General features: G+C 38.3%; 1 protein-coding gene across 1 annotated transcript in view; it reads left to right on the forward strand.

The window, feature by feature from the left end:
• Slc7a11 (solute carrier family 7 member 11) overlaps window positions 1-22,433 on the forward strand; it is a 64,849-nt gene that overhangs the window by 37,219 nt on the left and 5,197 nt on the right. The window contains exons 7-11 of the mRNA XM_076865001.2: window positions 15,918-16,041; window positions 17,869-17,972; window positions 18,736-18,832; window positions 20,316-20,465; window positions 21,651-21,828. Coding sequence (XP_076721116.1) covers window positions 15,918-16,041; window positions 17,869-17,972; window positions 18,736-18,832; window positions 20,316-20,465; window positions 21,651-21,828 — 653 coding nt within the window. The remainder of the gene's footprint in view (window positions 1-15,917; window positions 16,042-17,868; window positions 17,973-18,735; window positions 18,833-20,315; window positions 20,466-21,650; window positions 21,829-22,433) is intronic.

Raw genomic sequence — 22,433 nt, forward strand, 5'->3', positions numbered from 1 at the left:
TACCTTGCCATGGGAAACAGAATTTATCTCATTCCAAGAGTCCAACATTTCTCATCTTTGACATTAGAGATTGTTTTACAAAAACATATAATATTTCTGTAATTAGCTTTCTAAGGAGACAGCTGCATGTTTTTTTTTTTTAATCATATGTTTTTCCTGGCTAAATATTTACAACTGTGCTATTTTCTGTTTCTTTCCTTTCATTAAATTCTTTCTTTCTTTCTCTTGATTAAAATTATGGAAGTGGAACAGATACTTCTGGTCTATGACAAAAATCTTAGCAGCAATCAATACTGCTGCATATTAGTTGTGATCTCTGAATCAAATACAAGGGGCACTGTTTTATATATTAAGCTATGCAATACTATATGGAAAATTGCTTATGAAATGAAGTTTATGGCATAGCACTAAAACAGGCCATGATACGGGAAATATGTAGTCATATAACACAAAATGAGAGACCAAAGACTAGAATGTATGATTTTATGGGCAAAGTTGCCTCTAGAATTCAGAGATAGCCAATCACACAGTGCTTTTTTCTGGGCATCTCAAGTCCCTTCTCCTTCTGCTGGCTTCTCATAAGCCATTATTCCTCCTCTCTCATAGTCCACAATCATGGTCTCTCTCTCAGGGATAGAGAGCAGGGGAGGTAGGAATGTTCCTATGTTTCAAAATCATTTCAGTTTACATCATACCTGCACATACCTATTTACCTTCTTTCATTACACATCTACATAGCTGAGTTTATTAAAGGAACTCATTGTCATGGTTAAAACCACAGTAAGTTTGACCTTGAAAGAATAAATCACAAAGGCCTTCAATGTTAGAGATAGAAGGGGAAGTAGCCATCCAATTCCCCATCCCTTTTCTTGTAAAGACAAAGATGAAATTAAAGCCATAGAGGTGGATTAATTTGTCTATATTTACAAGCTAAAATCCTGATCCTTTCTGGTCTCTTTTGAAAACACTTTGTGTTGGTGAATACAAATCCAAGAGAGATGGTTGTGGCAAGATTTTAGCCTTGAAATTAGCTGGGGGGAAAAAGCAATCATTAGAAGTGACCTGTATGTCATTTGAGAATAGAATAAAACTGCTTTTAAAAATGTGTAAAAGCATTAACATTTGTCTGCATTCAGCTTTCTAAAGCTGTTATTCAAACAGATAATGAAAGAGGGTCTTAAGGCTAGTAGAAGTAAGTAATCTATTCCAGGTCATTTAATGAAGGTCATTTGGTTCCAAGATTAAAACAGAAACTTTATGATTAGGAAATACTGAAATGTTAGGATATTAGAAGGAAATAGCTACTTTTTATTGTCTCTAATATCTGGACAGATATGCTGGCTCTTAAAATAGCTTTGATATCTCTTTAGGGGGCAATATTTAATTTTTCTGTTATTGGTATTGTCAAACAGTCAAACTTCCACTCCTTATATTCTGGCCTGAGGCAGGAAAGAGAGAAATTGATATAGAAAACATGATTGACTTTGTTTTTAGCCAGCAAATGACAGAAGAAACAAGGGAGATAGATAGCAAGTGGAGGTAATGGATTCTAAGATCCTGTTTTGTAGTTGGCTCGAGGTCTTGGGTAAGAAAGGTTAAATGTGTTTTAAATGTATGCAAGTGTTTAGCTATTTGATCTTTGAGATGCAGTGTGCTCCTGCCAAGGAGAGGTGATCAAGTGGCAAATGTTGAGAGAAAGGAACTACAAATTGAACTCTGTGATGTTGCTCTCGGAGCCATGGAACTGTTCGTCCTCATGGCAGCCCACACTCTGACTTGCAAACTGTGGCAAGGGAGAGAGCATCCACTTGGATGAGTAGGTGCTTTTTAAACCTTGCAAGCCTGTGACTAGCAGAGGGGTTGTTTCCTGTTCTCCAAAGACAGTGTTCCTCGTGCGCCTGTTGTTGCAATAGCTGAGTGGAATTCCCTCCCCTCTTAACCTGGCCTGCCTACTCCACACGCTCCTCTGCTCCAAGGACACCTAGAGGCACAGGAGCTCCTCATTATCTTGTTCCTGTATTCTCCTAGGGGACACTATTATGTGTTCCGCTTTTAAATGGCTGGGACTCAAACCTCCTCACAGTAGTTGTGGTGCAGTCGTCCATTTAGTCAAGAGCCAGAAAGAAAAATGTCTATGTATCCTGTATCCTACTAGAAGTTAGAGTAACATTTTCAATAGGATTGAAAATTATTTTCATAGGATGTTCAACATAACACTACAACAGCTTTCCCCCTTTCTTTTAGTAATAATAGATGGGCAAGTTTTAAAATGCCAAAAGAAATTATGTCGAGGTTTCAAATCACCCGTAGCCACTTAATCATATCAAATAAAGTACTCACTTGTGATTATGCATTTTGTTCTCTCCAGTGGTGTGTATGTGTGCACGTGTGTGTATGTATTGTGTCATATTGCTCAAGACAAATGTGCGTATATATTCTCTTCATGACTTTGACATTATATTCTGTATTTACTTGTTTATTTATTGTCTGTTTACCCATGGAAGGAGCCACAGTTGTGTATGTGCTCTTGATTCCATATTCACAGTTTGGAAAGTACCTCAAAGTGTGCCCTGGGGTCTAGATTTGCTGCATCCCAAACTCAACTGATTGATTATTCATGTGACTATAGGTCTGTCCTGCCTTTTGTCATTTCCTAGCATTTCATTAAATTTTCCTGTAACACTAAAATTTCACTAAACACCATTTTAATAGTACACCAGTGTGTACTTATTTGCCTCTCGGGCATTGAAAACATTTACAATTTTTCTTAATAATTCTGGTTATACATTTTGTGTTTATTTATTTATTTTTTGGATTGAACTCAGGGGCGCTCGACCACTGAGCCACATCCTCAGACAGGGGTTCACTGAGTTGCTTAGTACCTCATTTTTGCTGAGGCTGGCTTTGAACTTGTGATCCTCCTGCCTTAGCCTCCCAAACTTCTGGGATTACAGGCGTGTGCCACCACACATAGCTTGTGTTTAAATCTTTATCATGCTAGGAAAATGCATAACAACTATTTTCTTAGGATAGATTACTAGCAGAGAACTCCTGGGTCAAAGGCAATAAATTTTTAAAAAGTCTCTTTTTGTGTTGCCAAATTGCTTTCCAAAGTGAGTATTTTAATTTCTTTTCCCAATAGCAATAGCCGAGAATTCTTAGCAGCATTGAGTGTCTACTTTTTAACCAAAAGTCTTTGCTAGTTGAAAACAAAAATTTCACTTGTTTTACTTGCGTTTATTTGATCACCAGTGAGGTGCTATTGTTTCATGTTTAGTAGCTACATGTGGCGATAAATATAGAATAGAATATAGAATTCTTTGGGTATTGTTGATATTAAGTTGTTATCTCTGTCTCTCTCTTTTTTTTTAAATTTACATTTTAGTTGTAGTTGGACACAAAATCCTTATTTTATTTATTTATTTTTATGTAGTGCCGAGGATTGAATCCAGGGCCTCATCCGTGCTAAGAGAGCACTCCGCCACTGAGCCACAATCTCAGCCCTAAGTCGTTATCTCTCATTATTTGCAAATAGTTTGTTCTAATTTTTGATGTCACTCTATTTTCTTTATGATTTTGGCTTATCAACCTTTGAATTTGTAGTTAATTGTAGTAAATACTTTTATTTCTGTGTATTGATTTTTATGGCCACAAATTTTCCTGCATCCATCTCTAGTTCATTTAAACCTCACCCATATTTTCTGTTGGTCTGTTTTTCTTGGTTTCTTTTTTACATTCAATTATTTATCTGTAATGCCTTTTCCTACATGATATGATATAGACTTCTGATTTTACACCAAATTTTCCAATATCCCAGCATTATTCAATGATCATATTACGTCTTAGTTCATGATACTTTTACTTAGGATACTCATCATGATATTATGTTAAGTTTTATGTTATATACTAAGATGTATTCCAAGATAATCTTTTCTGTTGATTGTTCTATTGATACATCTTCCACTTACTATGCAATTTTATTATTATGAATTTTAAACTTTGTTTTTCTTAGCTGAAGGGAAGGGTGGCCTTACTTATTGGTCTTTTCTCTGAATAAATCAGCATTGACTGGAAACTCTGAATGAGGAAGCATTTCTATTCTTAGCTTTACATGCATATGGAGATAATCTGGTAGCTCTTTCAAAGTCAAAGCTCATGGTTTTTTAAATTATCTTGAATGTATTACCTCTCATAATAAAACCTACACTCTATAAAGATACATTCTATGTATGTGACTATATATTTACAGTTCAGACATATCTTTTTTGTGCATATTATGGTTAATTATTAATTTAGCTTCTCTTTCTTCTTTCACATTAAAAAAAAATTAACTAGTTAAAGTAACCTCCAAAATACTTGTCAATTACATCAGTTTTTCTCTTTTTTCCCCCATTTGACCTTTTAACCTCCTAAACTTCTTAACAGAGTCCCTTTTAAAATAATTTTATATTTTTCAGGCTATTTTTGACAAAATAACAAATGCCAAGGTATTGACCCAATATCAATGGAAACATCAAACCATTTGTTTATGATCCTGGCAGTCATTGACATTGCCCCACAAGGGATTAACCATGAACAAATTCAACTCTTAAATATTTATCCAACTACTTGGACTTATAATCATGAGAAATAATCCTTTATCATATTATAAAAATGATAATAAACAATGAAAAACACGGATTCCAATATACACAAGAAAGAAAGAAGATCCATTTTCCTCTTTGACGTCTTTCTTCTCTTTGCATTGGATATCTATAATAGGTAATCATATTCTTGACTCTTAGGTATTTGCTACTTTTCTTAAAAACTGGGAGTGGCAGTGTGAGCTGATCTCCTCACCAGCCTTGTTTTCCCACTTGGTACATTCTAAATTATGCATAAAAACTCATGCCAGCAGCCCAGGGTGTTGCTCCTGCAGTTCTCACGGAGGAAGAGCAGGACGGTGCTGTCTGTTGCTGGACAGTCTGGAGGGGAGTCTTCTAGGCGCCCCTTCCGTGCCTAGCGGTGGCTGGGGTGCAGTGTGTGTTCTCAGCCGGCTCCTCTGGGGTTCCCAGGCCAGATTCCTTCCAGGGCTCTGACGTCCTGTGTTTTCCTTCTCTGGACTCCCCACTGGTGGCTCCAGCGGTTCGCACCATGCTGTTTTTGTGTTTTATGAAGAAATGTTCATGTGTGGCTGCTGTGTTTGATATTAAATCTGAGATGAACTTCAGGAGGTTTCCTGCTTTTTATTAAAAATGATTCTGGCTAGGGGCAGTGTTATCCTGTTCATAAATCAGGTGCTCTTAGAGATTTAATAATTTAAAATGCACATGAGGATTTGATGGAATAAACATTTCCTTTCTCTGTTAAATCTTAACTCCCTCCCGCCCCCTTCTCTTTCCTTTCATTTTTTTTTCCCCCCAAGTCTTCTTTTGGGAGATTTGTGCGGATGTCTCTGACAGCTGTGAAAATAACGTGAAAGGGACATTTAGAGAGATACAGTGGTTGAAGTGATTTCTACTTGACCAGTTTTGTGTCTTCCCATCACTACTAGAAGCACCCTTTTATTTTATTTAATTGACTGATTTCTTTAATCACAAATTATGTCTTCCAATGGAGTTTCCTTCCCTTCCGGTTCTGATGAGCCATTTCTGTTAAGGAAATGTCCTGGAGAGAAAGAGTTGATAAAAAGCAAAAGGTCAACAGAGGCCGAGAGGCCTTGGGAGCCTTTCGTGTGTGGTTAGAAGCTTCTGGGTCCCTTCAGGAGGATAGACCATCCGGACAATGCTCAGCGATGCTTGTGTTAGAGATTTGGAAGAAATATTTTGGGAGCACTCTAGAACGTTCAGTGGACAGTGTTAATTCCTTCGGAGAATTTGTTGAGTGTGAATACATGAATACAGATATTTGGAAAGACTGAAGTTAGAAGATATTGTGTCTTTCCACATAGTTAAAATGGCAGGGAAGGAGAGCCACGGGGTGGGAGGTCTCCTTAGATAAGGAGGGAGGTTTCTTGGAGGCAGAATGTTGGATCAGAGACCTGCAAGAATGGGGAAGGTCTGTGGGGAAAGTACTGTTCCAGGGTAGGGCCCTCCACTTCTTGTGCTGTCCCAATTTTAGACTCTAGAGAGTATGAATTTTATGCATGCTTATATCTTTATCCCTTTACTTATGATGATGTCTAGCATAGAGAAGACATTTGATAAACATTGGTTAAATGAATGAACTCTATGTCATGTTGACAGATAAAATTGACAGTAACCTTCATAACATTAGTAGAGATACCCTCCTGAAATTCAGATGATTAAAAAAAAAATTTCAAAAATAGTTTTGATAAAAGCCAAAGGTACAAATATGATGACCCATGAAGTCGCTTCATGAGTACCTATGATAGTGTGGTCAATGTTCGTGGACTTCCAGAGGTCTGACCTGATTGCAGACAGCCTTTTTAGAATGCAGAAGAGTGGACAGATCACTTATCCTTTAAATTATCCTCTGTAATGATCTTTTTCTTTAAGCCAGGCTGACACTTTGAAGTTGTAGTGATGGAAGGTGCTTTGATGTGCTGTAATCCAGGCTGAGGACAGAATCACATCTTTAGAGGACAGAAGCGAGCATAAAGTTGACACCCTTCTCTCCTCTGAAAGACAGAACAAAGCAAAGGCAGAAATATCCTTAGGATGCTTGGTGTATGAGCAAGAGCTTAACCAAGTTTTCAAAGAATTCTTTTACTAAATCTATATGGATGAGCTTTATTTGCTAAGATTATGGGAAGATGAACTTTCCCTTAATTCAACAGCCTCTTCAGCTGCTGAGAAAGTATAATCCCACAGGGAACCAGTGATCTCCTCTGTTTTCTGCTCGTGACAGGGACTTGACTAGGTTCAGCCTTCAGATTGGAGTCCAGAGACTTTTTCTAGTTCTATGAAATCAATTTAGCACAAATATCAAAGGCAAAACCCAGAGAAAAGATGCCACTCAAAGACAGTTTGTATTTCGGATGGAATATGTGGAAACTTTCTGTTTATAGGAGTTTGGAGAATGGAGCTGGGGGGAAATATACGGGAGGAGGGATATGAGGCAAGGTTGAATGTGTGTCCCTTGAGCACGTTTCCTGAGCCTCTGGTCAGTGCATTGACTTAAGAATCATGTTCCTGGAGAGGAGTCTGCCTAGGAATCTTTGTAGTCTAAGAAAAATACATTAGTCAATATAAAATGAATGTACAAAGGCTTATTTCTTTAAAAGTTTCACTTTTTTAGCTGAAAGATAAAAGATTGTAACATTTCCATTTCCGCTGGGAATATGAATCCTTATGAACGGACAATCTGAAGAGGGCTTGCAGGGCTCTGCTGCTCTGTGGACTTTTGTGACCTTTCAGGGAGCCGAGTCCTCCTCATCACTCTCTTGACAACGACATATCATCTCTCTAAACTGGCAGGGTGCTTAGCCCATCACCTCTATTTTTCCTCTTCCCCACCTTTCCCTCTGGGCCAGTAAGCTGCTGTGCCATGTCCTCTGTGGCCCTGCCTTTGGGGTTGACCACTCTGACTGAAGCCAGGCCATCGGTATTGGCTTCTCTATCAACTTTATATTTTTCCTGTTAAGATTAGCCTTATTTGCTAGAATTATTTTTCCTGTGTTGCCTTAGAAGTATGAATAGGGACTAGAGTCGTGACTTTAAAATTATCTTAAAGCTATGGAGGTATAATTTTAAATAGATTAATGTATATAAAACAAATAAAAGATAAATTATCTGGTTGAAGTAAGTGAGATTAAGGTAGTCTATAATCTTACCCATTTTCCACCTACTATTCTGATTTCCAGAGAACACAATTTGAAAACCAGTTGTCCACTCAACTACCAGACATGAAAGTAAAATGATTACTATTAATTGAACCAGAAATGTTGGAGGCAATTTTCGATAGTAGAAGCAATAGTTCGTGATCGAAGGTGTCCATGTTCATCTCTTCCATTTCTTATTGTGCAATTGTCAGAAATGTGACTAGACCCAGTGTATAGCATGTCATCAGTTCTTTCTAAGACGTGTGTTTACTGCTCAAGAAAATTTTGACTGTAATTCCCATATACCATGCCAAAGTGGGTATATTTGGTTTATGTTGCATGTTCTCAGTAGAATAGTATTTATTTAACATTCCATGTTTTAGTATGTGTCCGCATGGGGAGAAAAGGGTCAACTATGCTTTGTTATTTGTTGCTAATTTTCAGAAGTGTAAATAGATTTTTGCATTTCAAAATAGTAAATCATGGGATCTATCTTTGCTCTGTATCTAGGAAGTAAGTCTGAATAATAATTTTCTTCTAGGTAAGATTTTTTTCAGATGAAAATCTATTTTTATTTGACATTATAATTTGGGACATCATTTTAAGAATTTTATGTTTTTTGTCTCATAAAACAAATAATATAGAACAAAACAATGAGCATTATTTTATTTAAACTAATTCAGTAAAAGCGAGCTTAAAAAAAAGAACTCTTGATATAATGGGGACCCTTCTTTCATCTTTTTATTACTTAGGGTAATGCTAGCTGCTACAATAAGCAAACTACAAACATTGAATGGCTTTAAACAACCAAAAGTTTCTTTCTTATTTCATGTAAGAAAGTTGGTGTCCTTGTGTCCCATTTTGGTGTCCCTGGTGATTGGTGGGCCAGGGACCAGTCACATTTCCACACGTGGATCCTGCGACCCAGATTCCTTCCACAGTGTGGTTTCATCATGCACCCAAAGTCCATGTGTTAAAAGGTTGCCCCCCAGCGTGGTACTGTTGGGAAGTGGTGGGACACTCAGAAGTTGAGGACCAGTGGGAAGTCTTTACTTAACTGCCCTGGAGGGGATTATGGGGCTTAGACTCCTTCCTTTTCTACTTCCTTGCTTCCTGGCCTTGAGGGGAGTGGTTTGCTTTGCTACCCACTCTGGTCAGGATGTGCTCCCTTGTCACAAGCCCAAAGCTGTACGGTCAATTGATCATGGATGAGAACCTCCAAAACTGGGAGCCAAAATGAACCTGGTAACTTTTTTATAAGTTGACTGTTTCAGGTGTTGTGTTAAAGTGATGGAAAGCTTCCTAACACAGGTGCTTTGCAACTGACTTCAGTCAGAGAAGGGCTAACAAGGCAATCCCGGGGCCCTCAGTTGATACATCTACTTATATTCTGTGGGTAGAATAAGCAACATTTTCCCATCTAGATACAAGGGAGTCTGGGTAACTTTCTATTTGGGTAACTTCTCAGGAATTTATACTTTGGAAAGAGGAACACAAATTTGATGGGTCTGAGCCATAATTTGGAATCTTAGGAATACTATTTTTTTTTTTTAAAGTTCCCTGAGATGCTGCATTGTCTTAGTTTACTTTAGACCAAATCCTGAGGAAAATAATGAAATCTTAAGAGACACATTTTAAGAATTACCTAACAAAAATAAAAACTAAACATTTGGGTGAAATTTAACTTATTTAACTATTAAAATATTTAATCTTGTATAATTGCTAGCATTTTATTTGAAACCAATTTTGTCTTCGTACACTAGAACTTGCCTACAAATATGTTTCTGTTTATCCATGCTAAATATGCATAACTATAATATATCTGGAAGACACACACTAAATCTTCAGAAAATGAGAAAAAATGAGATGCAGACAATGCAAATTTTTTGAGATTGTATGAAATGCAAGCAAATGAAAATTTACGCTCAAGCTACATTTTGCAGAATAATTTTATTTAGTGATTAATTTATTCTAGTGGTCGTAGGGTGAAAAAAGTATTTAAGGGATTAAAAACGCTTATATTTATGTTTCTGATTGCTTATTATCCTATATTTCTCAGTCATGAGTTTCCATTTTAGTTCATTTCTCTGTGTGGCTTGAGCTTCAAATGATCCTTGCAGCCATTTTTTTTTTCCTCTATATAGTTTGTTTCACTTTCCCCCTTCTTTATGCATCTCTGTACATTTTTAACAAGCTCCTTCAGCCCTGCAGTCTTTTAATCTCTGTCTGTTTATTTCTTGCATCTTCCTACAGGTCTCTCTATCTTCTCTTTTCTGTTTATGGAATTCTTCATCTGTGGACAATGGAGAACGGTGAGATTGAGATGAGACCCCAGAGCTATTGAGACTTAAAATGACTCAGTAAAAACACCCATTGCCTTGCTCAGGTTCAGTGAAGAGCAGAGGGCAGGTGTTGAATGCTAGAAGTCAGTGGGCTCTCTGTGTGCCCATAGGTGACAATGTGCCTGTCATATCACTGTGTTCCACCTTGGCCCACCACAAATTATTGTTAAGCAACAACATGAACCATGGGCCTTTAAAAAATGTGCATAAACAGGGTTATTGTATGTTTCTTTCCCCTCAATTACTTGTTATGTCTCTGTGAATGCATTTCTTTTATAATTGTTTGATAACCCAGTTCCCTCTCAGGGTGGATAAACTAGAAAGTAAGAGACATAGAACTAAATGACGATGAAGCAAAAAATCACTGAAAACATACAAAGAAATTCCCATGAGTCCAGGCATCTGTAGTCTAATATTTTCAAGTTTGGAAAACTATCAATAATACTTATAACTCAGTCCCTGCTGGATACATCAGAAATCACATAGGCAGGTAGGATAGTCTGTGTCCAGGGGTGTCTGGAGAATTTGGTATGAACCTGAGTATGCAGAAGGGTGTGAACAACTTGAGGAAGAAGACTACATAAATGAAAAATAGGGGTAGCTCTTCTTTGGAATATGTGTGTGTATATAGATATACACAGATTTATTATATATCATTTATGTGTTTATATACATATATATCAAACAGTCATGTTGTACATATTTGTCTACAATATGTGACTACATTTGAAGGGTAGGATAAAATTAATAGTAGTGGTAATGAAATAAAGAGAGTAATTCTGCAAAAAGTAAATCGGTGGATCAAAAAGAAGTAAAAGATGTTTGAGTCATTTCTGGGTCAGAGTGCTAGAAAATGTGAAAAGTGCTAGTCACTATGAAGAAAATGTGAAACAAGTGTGATTCTAAAATACCTAGAATCAAGACATACTTAACATAATTATAAATACTTGCTGTAGAGATAAATCATGGTTCCATTTCAATTATATAGAAGCAAATAGTCCCTAGTTTACCAACAAAATTTTTAAATCCCTAAAAACTCCCTGGTTCTTCTTTTTATTTTTGACATCTCGGATGTTAAGGGGTTTGCCATTTTTCTACCTTCTTGATCCTCTCTTTTATTCTCTTTTTTCTCTGAATATGAAATACATGTTTTAAATTATTAATGGCTTTTAAATAGAATCATCATCCACCAATTTAGAAGGTTTCAGAGCATCACAAGAGTAAGTTTTAACAGAACTGACTGCCATCATGCCCAGGCTCACAGCACAAAGATGAGTACAGATGCCCCAGCACCAGTGAGTTCTGTGGTCCCTGTTGTGTGTGTCCCAAACAGGGGATTGTACAAGAACTATTTTGGTTTATGCCAATCTCAGAAAATTTTGTTGCAGTTATACAGCAAATCTGAAAAATTCTAAATTCATGTGATTAGAAAATTACTCTTGTGGTCTATCAGAAATCTAACATTCAGGGTTTCTTGACCATGTAGAGAATTAAAGCTTACTCATTCCATTTTCACAGCAGTTATCACTTTTAGACAAAATGAAGCTCTGAAAACAAGAGTCATTTTCGATATTCTATCCTAGGGCTGCACAGCATATTGACAAGGTGCATAATAGTCTTCATTAGCTGAAAATTTATTTATGGTGTGGTGACTATTAGGTGCATAGAAAAATATAGTTAGCTTAAAATGTGTCACACTGTAAAAATTGGCCTTCTGATATGTGATCATTTATATAAAATGAAATATGTATTTGTCAACCAGTAAGGATCTTAGGGATCTTGTATCTAAGATTAACATAGGCGTAAAATAGCGACCAACCATCCAACCATTCCATGACAGGATGTATCAGTTATGTGGAGCCAAGCACTGGAAGATCTGGGCTCACAGTCCAGCCCTCTCCTCCACTACTTCTGTGACCTTGTTTGTATCCTTCACCACCTTAGTTTCCTTATTTGAAAAAAATGGGGGTGTTGCCTCCTATTCTGGTGGCTTGTTGTGAATTTTGTTTGTTATTTGTTTCTACTATACACACACACACACACACACACACACACACGAAGATAAAATAAAATGCAATTGCCAGTGTTTTGTAGATTTTATATATAAGCCACCGACCATCACTATTGAAATCATTTCTGAGAAGGTCTATCTGTTAAAGTGCTTCTAAGCAGATGTTCCAGACACTTTTGTTTACCAAATAAAACATTTATCCATGTGTGACATAGACCTGTTATAGGTGCCAATTTAAAATATGCCTGTATGTCAAGACCATTCAGGACCTTTTTTTGAGGCCCTGGGGATCAAACCCAGGTCCCCACCCATGCTAGGCAAGGGGGAGTGCCAGGGAGTCACCCCCCACCTCCAGAACTTTTTGATTGAGGACCTGTTTGCAACCAAACAGAAATATCAGATCCCCACACTTATTGTGTTAATTGGAAAGAACATTATAATGACAATAGCTCTTAAGGATTAAGTAACTTCTCGGGAATTTGCTTTTTGTTAATCATAACAAACACTTGAGAAAGAGTGGAATTCACACGTGTGTCATTTTTATTCAGCACAAGGCAGGGCCTTTGTTGCATTTAGGTTTGGTGGATGCTCAATAACAAGGAAGCTTTGAAATATCAGTGGCCTGCCGCTTCCTTCCTCTAATTCCTCTTATTATCCCGTGCCATTTGCCTTAATCTTGGGTTACTAACCACGCTTATCTGCCCTCTCATCTAAAGCCTTCAGAAAGATTCTCTGGCATGGCCTAATAGCTTTTATCAGCTCACCCAGTGGCTCTTACGCTTTGATGCTCCAAACCCAGGAGTTAACCACGTGGCACTGAGCCCTTCTGAGCGCCAGTCGCTCTCCTCCGTAAATGACTGCTGTTTTGTGCCCAGGCAGCCACAAGAATGTGCCACCCCTTCCCTCTCCAATTGAGATAGAACCCAAGGACAGAGGCTGTGGCTGTTTAGCCACCTCCTTTCCCATGTCTATGGTTTCATATTTTCTAATTAGAGAGAATCACTGGTTATGTCGTACACTGCCACAAGATTAGACAGCTGCTCTCCCTGGTCTCCTATTTTAAGCTCTTGTGCTTTCTCCCTACACCCCCCACACCTATCTTGTATCTGTGGCTGATAATAAAATTGTTAATAATCTATTTTGGCTTATTTGACAAGCATGCTTACTTTTCTTCCTTTCATATAAAAACTTGTCTAGGGAAATTTATTAAGTGAACTTGTTTCCTTTTAAATAATAAATAATGACTTATTTGCTAAGCAGTGAAACTATTTGAAATATTTCACTTTTACATTACAGTTCATGTGATACAGAAAAATGGTAAAAATCCCACAACATGTTTTTTTTTTCCTCCTTTAGAGTACATCAAACTGTACAGTCAGTGAATTCATGAAAAGTAGAGTCTTGATAAAATCTTTTAATAAACTTCATATTAAATAGCTATGATTTCTCTGAAAATTAATAAACTTTAGGGACAAACACATGAGAAACAACAAATGCACGGTAGTGGTTAAAATGCTCTGATTTCAAGGTAAGGTAAACACACAGATGAATTCTGTGTTTCCACTTACCTGTTATGTATTCTTGAATAGTTATTTAAACTCTCAAAGACTCCATTTCCTCATATATAAGGTGGTGCTGATGCTCTTGACTCACAGGATTTTCCCAGGATGCAATGGGGCCAATATGTAAAATGTTGGGCACAGGCCTGTCTAATGGCTGCAACTGCTGCCACTATTTTTGTTAAAAACAAACTGAGAAAAAAGGAAAGCCAACCTAGAAGGAATTTCTAGGATGCCTTCTGCTATGATCAATTTAGAAAATCACCTTCAGAGAGATCATAGCATCTAGGCAGAGAGGCAGGAAGACTGACTTGGATGAGCTGGGACGGGAGGCTCCGTTCTATGCTGGGCATGGTGGGGTGGGGGGATACAGTACAAAACTGCACACTTATTTCTTTCTGTCATTTTGCAGCATCATATGATGCGAGAGTACTACCTGTCCTGGACAGGTTAGGTTACTTTTCTGCTCTTAACAACATCACCTCCTTTTTTTTTTTTTTTTTTAATTAATGGAAACTTTACATACCTTGATGGAATGCTTGCAAGGAATAGAGAATTAGTTTCTCTACTGCTCTCTTTCCTGTCTCTCTCCTACATAGAAAGCATTTACTCCCCATTTGGGACTATGATAAAAGCTAAATGGATTCAAGTTTAAAATAATACAGTGAGGGATTAAAAGGCTGTGTACGTAGCTTCCTGTTCTCCTTCCTGCCTTTTTGCATTTACATACAGCCTTTCTTTCAAAGAAACAGAATTCAATTTTAATTTGCTTTTATGTCATTCACCCCCTTGTATTTCATTGGCTTGGTGATTTTCTTGCTTAAATGTAGCATTTATCAATCACACCTAACAAAGCATGTTGTGGTGTTAACAGAAAATTCCACAGGACCCTCGGTGCACGGGGGAATGGGAACATCTGCTACTCGAAAGTTAGGATGCCTGGATTTGGAGGTCAATGTGTTTCCCCATCAAGGCTTAAGGCTTTGGGGATCAGGGGAAGTGTCAGACTCCAAGGAGCATAATGAATGGTAGCTGCTGACTGGCTAGGTTTGCCTGTTCTCAACAGGGGATATTGCTATTCGACATAATGAGCTGAGACTTAGTGTGCTAAACACACCCAGCTTGGATAGTGAGGCCGGCTGTGCTATTCTTCCTCCTGGTTCTGAACTGCATTTTCATCTTGGAAGAAATTATATTGAGGTTTTCATTAGTGGCACCCAGCAGGGTGAAGACTCTATGAGGGCTGATAAGCACTAAGGCTAAAAAAATGATCAGCTTTGTGTGAGGAGTTGAAGGTTCAAGTTGCCTGAACTGGAAAGAGTCTGAAGAGGCGATTATGTTAAGCAAGTAATGTGTATCGGTAACATGGAATCAAATTATTAGGGTCAGTAACTTCCTGGCTTTCCCAGTGCATTAAATGAAGACATAATATTGCATTTGTGCTGGGTACTTCTTGATGCCATACAGTGTCAGCACTGTCCAGTCGTCTGTACTTCACAGCATGTCACCTCTAATTTCATGGGATTATCTGCACTGTGGCTTTATTAGGTACTCATGATCTCGAGCTTCCTTTGAACTCACAGCAGGGCAGTGCAAAGTCATTATCATGGACACTTCTATGCTTCTTGTGTTACATACAAAATTATTATTGCCATCATTTAGAAAGGTAGATACATCCCACTCTCCTGTTTCCAAAAGTCTGCACTTATTTGTTGACAGGAGAAGCTACTGAAAGGGAAACTGTTCCATGTGAAATGTGTTTTTGAGGATGTTTTAGAAAGGCTATCAGTGCATCCATATTAGAAAGGTATATAGCACAGTGGTCCTCAAGGTGTGTTCCCCAGGTCAGTAGCATTGGAATCTTCCAGCAACTTGCAAAAATGCTAATCCTATCCAATTAGAAACGCTGGGGTGGGGCCTCAGGTTTAACAAGCCTTCCAGGTGATTCTGGTGCATGCTCAAGTTCAAGAAACACGGCTATCGTCTTTATGAAGTGAAAGAACAAGACAGATCCACAGGTTCCAGGGGCATAGCAGTAGATGAGACAGAAATCTGCCCCCATGGACCTTATTAAATTACAAAGGAATACTTGATCCTGATGAAATGTTTATAATACCCCGACAGAGCTTGTAATTATCACAGCTACCATTATATTCTTCATCTGAACTAGTCTGTTGCCTTCTTTGGTGGTAGAGATGACTAGCAATAGATAACTGATGAGTGGATTCCTTTGTGCATTTCAGAACCATCCCCCTTGCTATATGTATATCCATGGTCATCGTCACTGTTGGCTACGTGCTAACCAATGTGGCCTACTTTACCACCATTAGTGCTGATGAACTGTTGCTTTCCAGTGCAGTGGCAGTGGTAAGTCCAAGTTGAAAAAATGCCAATTCGAATTTAGGTTAATGAGTTGATGCAATTTTATAGTAGTTCCCTGCAGGAGGAAGTGTTTTGAAATTCGGTAATCTTTTCTCGACCTGAATGATAATGAATATTTTAAAAATTTAGAGCATATCTTAGCATATTCCATTTAACTGATATGACTACAATCCTATATGATTTCTTTTTTTATTTTTAATTTCCTATAAAACATTTCCACGTATGCCTGCTTGAAAACCTGTCAGGGCTTTTCGAGTGGAAGGTATGATTCTTCCAATGATCCTTTAAGAATAAGTGGAGAGTTACTGAATCTAAATGAATGCTTTTTATTTTTGGTATGCAAATCGCATTCATTCTGTACTCTTTCCTGTTTGTAAACTTCCCAAATGCTGACTTAAAATTCTTTCCCCAAAGTATCACTTAAGAATGTTCAGGTGGACCATGCATATGCATATTTGTTTGTTGTGGTCTATCCTTTGAATACTAGTCTTGGGATATTAATAAATTTGGGAAATATGAGGTGATTAAAAGTTAAACAGATGTTGTTGCTATAGTACTCTTCCGAATATTAAAGATGCTAATGTGCATTCTAACTCCCTAAGAAGTGGATACACATAATTTTACGTTTTCTGAAATTTATTTGACACCAGGACCAGATTTTGGCCCCAAAGATCATGTTATAGCACTTTTATTCTGTGACACATACTTTAATTTTGCATAACAATTTAGCTTGTAAGAGAGCATCCACTCATGACCTCCTAACAATGAAGGGTGAAAAATTAACTTTCCATCCCTGAATGTCAGTTCCTTTTAAAATAGTCAGTATTACCTCATATCAGCAACATCCACAGGGAATAAATTATCTCATTTTGTGTGAACCTATGTGTGAGTTCACTGTGTGCAAAAGACTTTTTCCACTGCTGAACCTATCAGACAATCAAATGTACAAAGCTTATTGATCTTGGGTCAGTCTTCTCCTCCTTCCAGACCAAGGGCAGCACTTATTTGGGGGACATAATGTGGCCCATTAATTACATAGCGCTGGCCGCATCAAGGACAACTAAAGAATCCAATATCTTTTTTTTTGAAAATTTGCAGTGCTTCATACGAGGAAACTTGAGAATTTTATCTTTTATACTTTCTGTGGCTTGTCAGACTTGTATTTTTTTCTCAACTTTTTAGAGGAAACCACAGAAGGAAGTGGCAGATACCTACCTGAAGGGGAGGAAGTGGCTCCATAAACAGGTTCAGCTACTATGAATTTTCTAGGAAAAAGATTGTTCAGACCGGCTCATATACTTAAAGTAAATGGTCAAGCCATTGATTGTTTTACTTATCCCCTAGCCCTGGGATTTGTATGTGAAACAGACCTCCATAAAATTTCTCAAGGTGTATCTGCCCTTCTCTGTAAAAATGTGGCTTTCCAGTCTAGAGAGAAGGAACCATGCAAAAGGATTTCTGTCCCTCAAAGTAGAGAGCTTCTGAATTGAGCTTTTTCCACTTATCAGCGTCAGAGCTGATATACATCATGGTTGATAAAGAGTCAGTCAATGGATCACTGCTCTTGGAAGGTAGAGAGAAGGTGCTTGTTTGGACCTTTGCTCATGGTTTTGCAACATGCGACACCAGGGGACCTGCTTCTGATTATTGTCTAAGGGCTGAGTCTGACCCTCACCAAAAAAGAAGGATTATAAAACACACACGTATCGCCAGGCTAATAGAAAGTCATAGAGCAAGTTTGGCCTAAATTGTTTCATTTTATTCCACTTTCTGAAAAAGCATTAATTTGCCTCCGTTCTTTCTTTTCACCAGACCTTTTCTGAGCGGCTCCTGGGAAATTTCTCATTAGCAGTTCCGATCTTCGTTGCCCTCTCCTGCTTCGGCTCTATGAATGGGGGTGTGTTTGCTGTCTCCAGGTGAGCGAGTTCACATATTTCCAGAAACACATTTCTGTTTTTGAGATTGGATGTGATAAGGATAACTTTGAAAAGAAAAGCAACCGTGCCTCCAAACCAGTTGTTTTTAAAGGGACAGGCGAGTTTGCAGTTGGTGCCAATCTGCACAGCACGTCTTATTCTGCCCATTAGAGGGCGCTGGTTGACCACGCACAGCCTGCTCTGAAGACGGACATGTGGCATTTTTTATAGTCTGTCTGCAGAGCCTAACAACTGCATTTTATTTCTGGTGATAAAATCTTGTGCCAGGAATAAAAGTAAAGTAAGAGACACCAGAAATATCACCACCCCACCATTGTATCCCTTTCGTTTTGTTTGACATGAAATCCCCTTTTGTTTCCTTGTGATAAGATTAAAACCCTATCAGGTAAATATTGGATGGTATATGTGCACGTGTGCACGCACTGGAGAGTGTGTGTTGGGTTGGAATCTGGAACTGCATTCACCTTCCATTGTTTACCTGTAGGGAGAGCTGTGCCAAGTCAGGCACTGCTAGGTTTCTCCTCCAAAAACAATATACCATGTTGGCAGATTTGGTCAAAATTGAATGCAGATTTCCTAGGATGTTCTCATTCTTATCTGTAAAGTGAAACCTAAGTAACTGGTCAAGGAGTGTCAACCCCTTGTGTAGGAGAAAGATAGACGTTTTCTCTGGGATTTCTGGATTTTCCATTTGAACTGATCAATTGTACAGTCAAACCCACCTGCATTTTTCTCTCATCAGGTTATTCTATGTTGCGTCTCGAGAGGGTCACCTTCCAGAAATCCTCTCCATGATTCATGTCCGCAAGCACACTCCTCTGCCAGCTGTTATTGTTTTGGTAATGCATATTAACACGTATATCTAGCTAGAACGTCGAAAACCAGGTTAGCGGAGAGGAATTCAAACAGACTTTAGCTAGTGCTAAATTGGCTCTATTGTGTATCAGGCAGAGTCTGGAAGGCAAGAGATTTTCCAAGCCTTCTCTTTACTCAGAGTTTCCTCTGTGTATTTGATGCATTAGCATTAGCCACATGGCTTGTATTTCACCTCTGTAGAAATTTGTATGGTCTAAGGAAAACAATTAGTCTCTCTCCTCTCATTGACAGAGAACCTCAAAAAAAAAGGGCTATAAAGTTCCAAACACTTACTAAAAGGACGGCTAAAAACCATTGTCCAAAAATAAACAGATGTCTCATCATGGTATGAAATGTACACAAAATTATTCAAAGCATTGATGAAATCCTGTTGTGCAATGACTCTCTGATTAAAAGTGAGAAATTTGAGAGCAATCCTGCAAAAAAGAACCCCCAAACTTAAATTTAAGATGTAGAATTCTCTATGCAGAGAAACGTGTTTGTGAAATGTGTGATACAAAAGACTGTAAAAGGTGTAAAAGTCCTCAAACACCCATTGGCAATGTTATAGTCGTTTTTACCTATGATTTCGTAACATTTTTCTCAACTGGAATCTGCTGTCAGGAGTACCATAGAATGCACTGAACATTTTTTCCCCCATGCATTTAATTTGTTTCAGAATGTTTCCTTGAAATTTCTCTTTAAAGTACGCACACTCTCTGTGCGCAGTCTGGAAGTTAATGTCACTTGTGGGAACGGAATGTATTATTCTGTGAAGAGGGCTTTGGGTTTAAGCCTCTGCTATCAGTCATGTTGTCCTTGGCGGGTGCAGCCACAGAGACTTGCTATGCTGTTCTGTGCGCTCCATTCTTTCCCGCGGTCTTGAGGGTCACACATGGCAAGCACACGGGGACAGTAAACGTGGAGGAAGAAAAGGTCAACATTTTGCATTCAGGAGACAGCAGATCCACCTAGCAGCGGCTGTGTTTCCAAGGGCTCATCAGAGAGGATTCGCAGAAAGCTTTTCTTTGAATTTTCCAATGGGGCGCAAGTTTCATATTTATTATTGGCTATTTGCTAATCATCTCAATTTCTTAGTTTTTAAATTTTGAATGACATCATAGCCTGTCTCCTACTCTTTGAAAACACATCCATTTCTCTCAAATGTAAAGGGAACTAAGATCAAAACAAAGCTCTGTATAAAATTCCACTTGAATTAGGGGCAGTGATAATGGCACTCTCTTCTTAATGTTCCTGGTATAAAGGGGATGATAAGAGTAGAATATAGAAAAGAGATTCTTTTGATCATGATGATAGTTTATCAGTATAGATAATGATTTGCCAAAGATGATGATGATAATAATAATAATAATAATAATAATAATAATAATAATAATAACATTGTTTGTTATCATTGATGTTCTCATTTAATTCACCAAGGTTGGCTTTTCTCCTTTGTCCCCCCAGCACCCTTTGACAATGATAATGCTCTTTTCTGGAGACCTCTACAGTCTTTTGAATTTCCTCAGTTTTGCCAGGTGGCTTTTTATCGGGCTGGCAGTTGCTGGACTGATTTATCTTCGATACAAACGCCCAGATATGCACCGTCCTTTCAAGGTAACCTCAGCAATCTTGATGGGTTTACATAAATCTTTCTCCTAATACCTAGTCCTCCCTTTGCCATCACTGGATGATGGGGAGGTTGGGCGGGGGCCGTGTCCTGTGGAATAAAATGTTTAACTCTTGCAGGGAGCACCTTCAAATGGATTTATTTTATATGGGAAAAAAAGTAATTTGTCAAATTTTTTTCTATGTGACATTCTGAACTTTGTACGTCTTGGTTTTGAAAAGAGAGAGCATTCCTGGATTTTTGTTAAGTTGATTTTTCATGAATGGGTCCGGTGACCTGATGTGTTCCAAGCATGGATACTTCTGACTTCATGCTAGTTAGTTGTAGATAGCTTTGCTGCAAAGGCGTGGGGCTTATAACCTTATCAACGAAAACTCTCAGGAGGCAGCTTCATACAATAGGCATTTTTAGCACTTATATATTATAACTTGTTACGTTGCCCAGAATAAAAAGGAAAAGAAACATAAAATACACAGAGAAAGAGAAGATCTGTGCATTTATCATCACCCAATAGAACGACTGATTGTTTTTTAGGAAGGCAGAAGAATAGGCTCGTCATTTCCATCCTTGAGCCTTCATGAATTGATCCAACCTCACTAATTGCTTTTAAGAAGTAGCACAGATAATGTTGTCAGTCATGGTGTCAGAGTTTGTTTCTAATTATTTTCATGGCCTAACGCTGGCAGTATCTTTATTAGCGGTTGAATAGGAGTTGGCCTGTTTTATTCCCATTCATTCTTGTTGTGCATCTCAACAGAAAATCAATATGCACTGAAAGGCTTTAACATGGAACTAGCTGCCAGCCCTCTCCATGCCACATTAGAGTGGATTCTAATTATACTCATCAAAGAACCAATCTTTCAAAATCAAAACATAAGTCATAATGGTGCTTAATTCCTGAAATAATTCAAATAGGTCATCTCTAGTGAAACACCCTTTTTTGTTCTTAGACTTTGTCTCATCTAAGGGTTTAAGAACCCATTCATTTGGGTTTCAGGGGGTATGTGTAGCACATTCGCTGCACTGCATGAAAGATTTTGCTACCCAGTAGGCTGGTGCCGGACCCCTGGTCATGTGATGGAAGCGGATCATGTGACAGACCTGTGCATTCTGACCCTGCCTCCTGACTCTTGCTCCACGTCTGAAGTGACCTTTCCTGTGCTGTGTTCCAGGTGCCGCTCTTCATCCCCGCCCTCTTCTCCTTCACGTGCCTTTTCATGGTTGCGCTTTCCCTCTATTCGGACCCATTCAGTACTGGAATTGGCTTCCTCCTCACTCTGACTGGGGTGCCTGCGTATTATCTCTTTATCATATGGGATAAGAAACCCAGGTGGTTTAGAAGAATGTCAGGTAAGAGTTTTCAGCAGTTCCTGGACCTCGTGTGACCGTGTTGTAGGAATCCCACGTGGGTTATGCAGATGCCCATGCACATTTTAAATGATTCTGAAATCTTTGTAATGTTTTGAATAACCAATAAAAAATATATATATATAAAATAAGTGACAGGATTGCTAGTTGGACTGAGTTAATGTACTTTAATTGGGACCGAGAGAAAAGAAAGCCGGAAGGACATTTAGGGCACAGCCATTAAATCCTTTCAGGGTATTTAGTTTGGGCCGCTCTTATCATTTCTTAGAAGACTGGCTTTTTCAGATAAAATTTTATCATCAGTTCTGTAAACGACCTAATTGCTCTTTTGAATCCCTTAATAACCTCTTTATTTTTCTTCTGGATTGAATGCGGCTTAGTATTTCTAGATCATAACATAAAACTCGACCAGTGACATGAGGGTTGCTGGGGAGTTAGGCGGAAGCCCGGGAGTGCGTTCAATATCATGATTGTGGCACTACCTTGGTGGGAATGTGAGTCACTGAGAATCATAATGACAGCACAAACAAAGGGCAGAATAACAGTCACATTTATTCTGTGGTTGCCATGAGTCTGCACATGTATGA

The sequence above is a fragment of the Callospermophilus lateralis genome, chromosome 8, assembly GCF_048772815.1.
Source record: "Callospermophilus lateralis isolate mCalLat2 chromosome 8, mCalLat2.hap1, whole genome shotgun sequence".
In the NCBI taxonomy this organism is placed as follows: Eukaryota; Metazoa; Chordata; class Mammalia; order Rodentia; family Sciuridae; genus Callospermophilus; species Callospermophilus lateralis.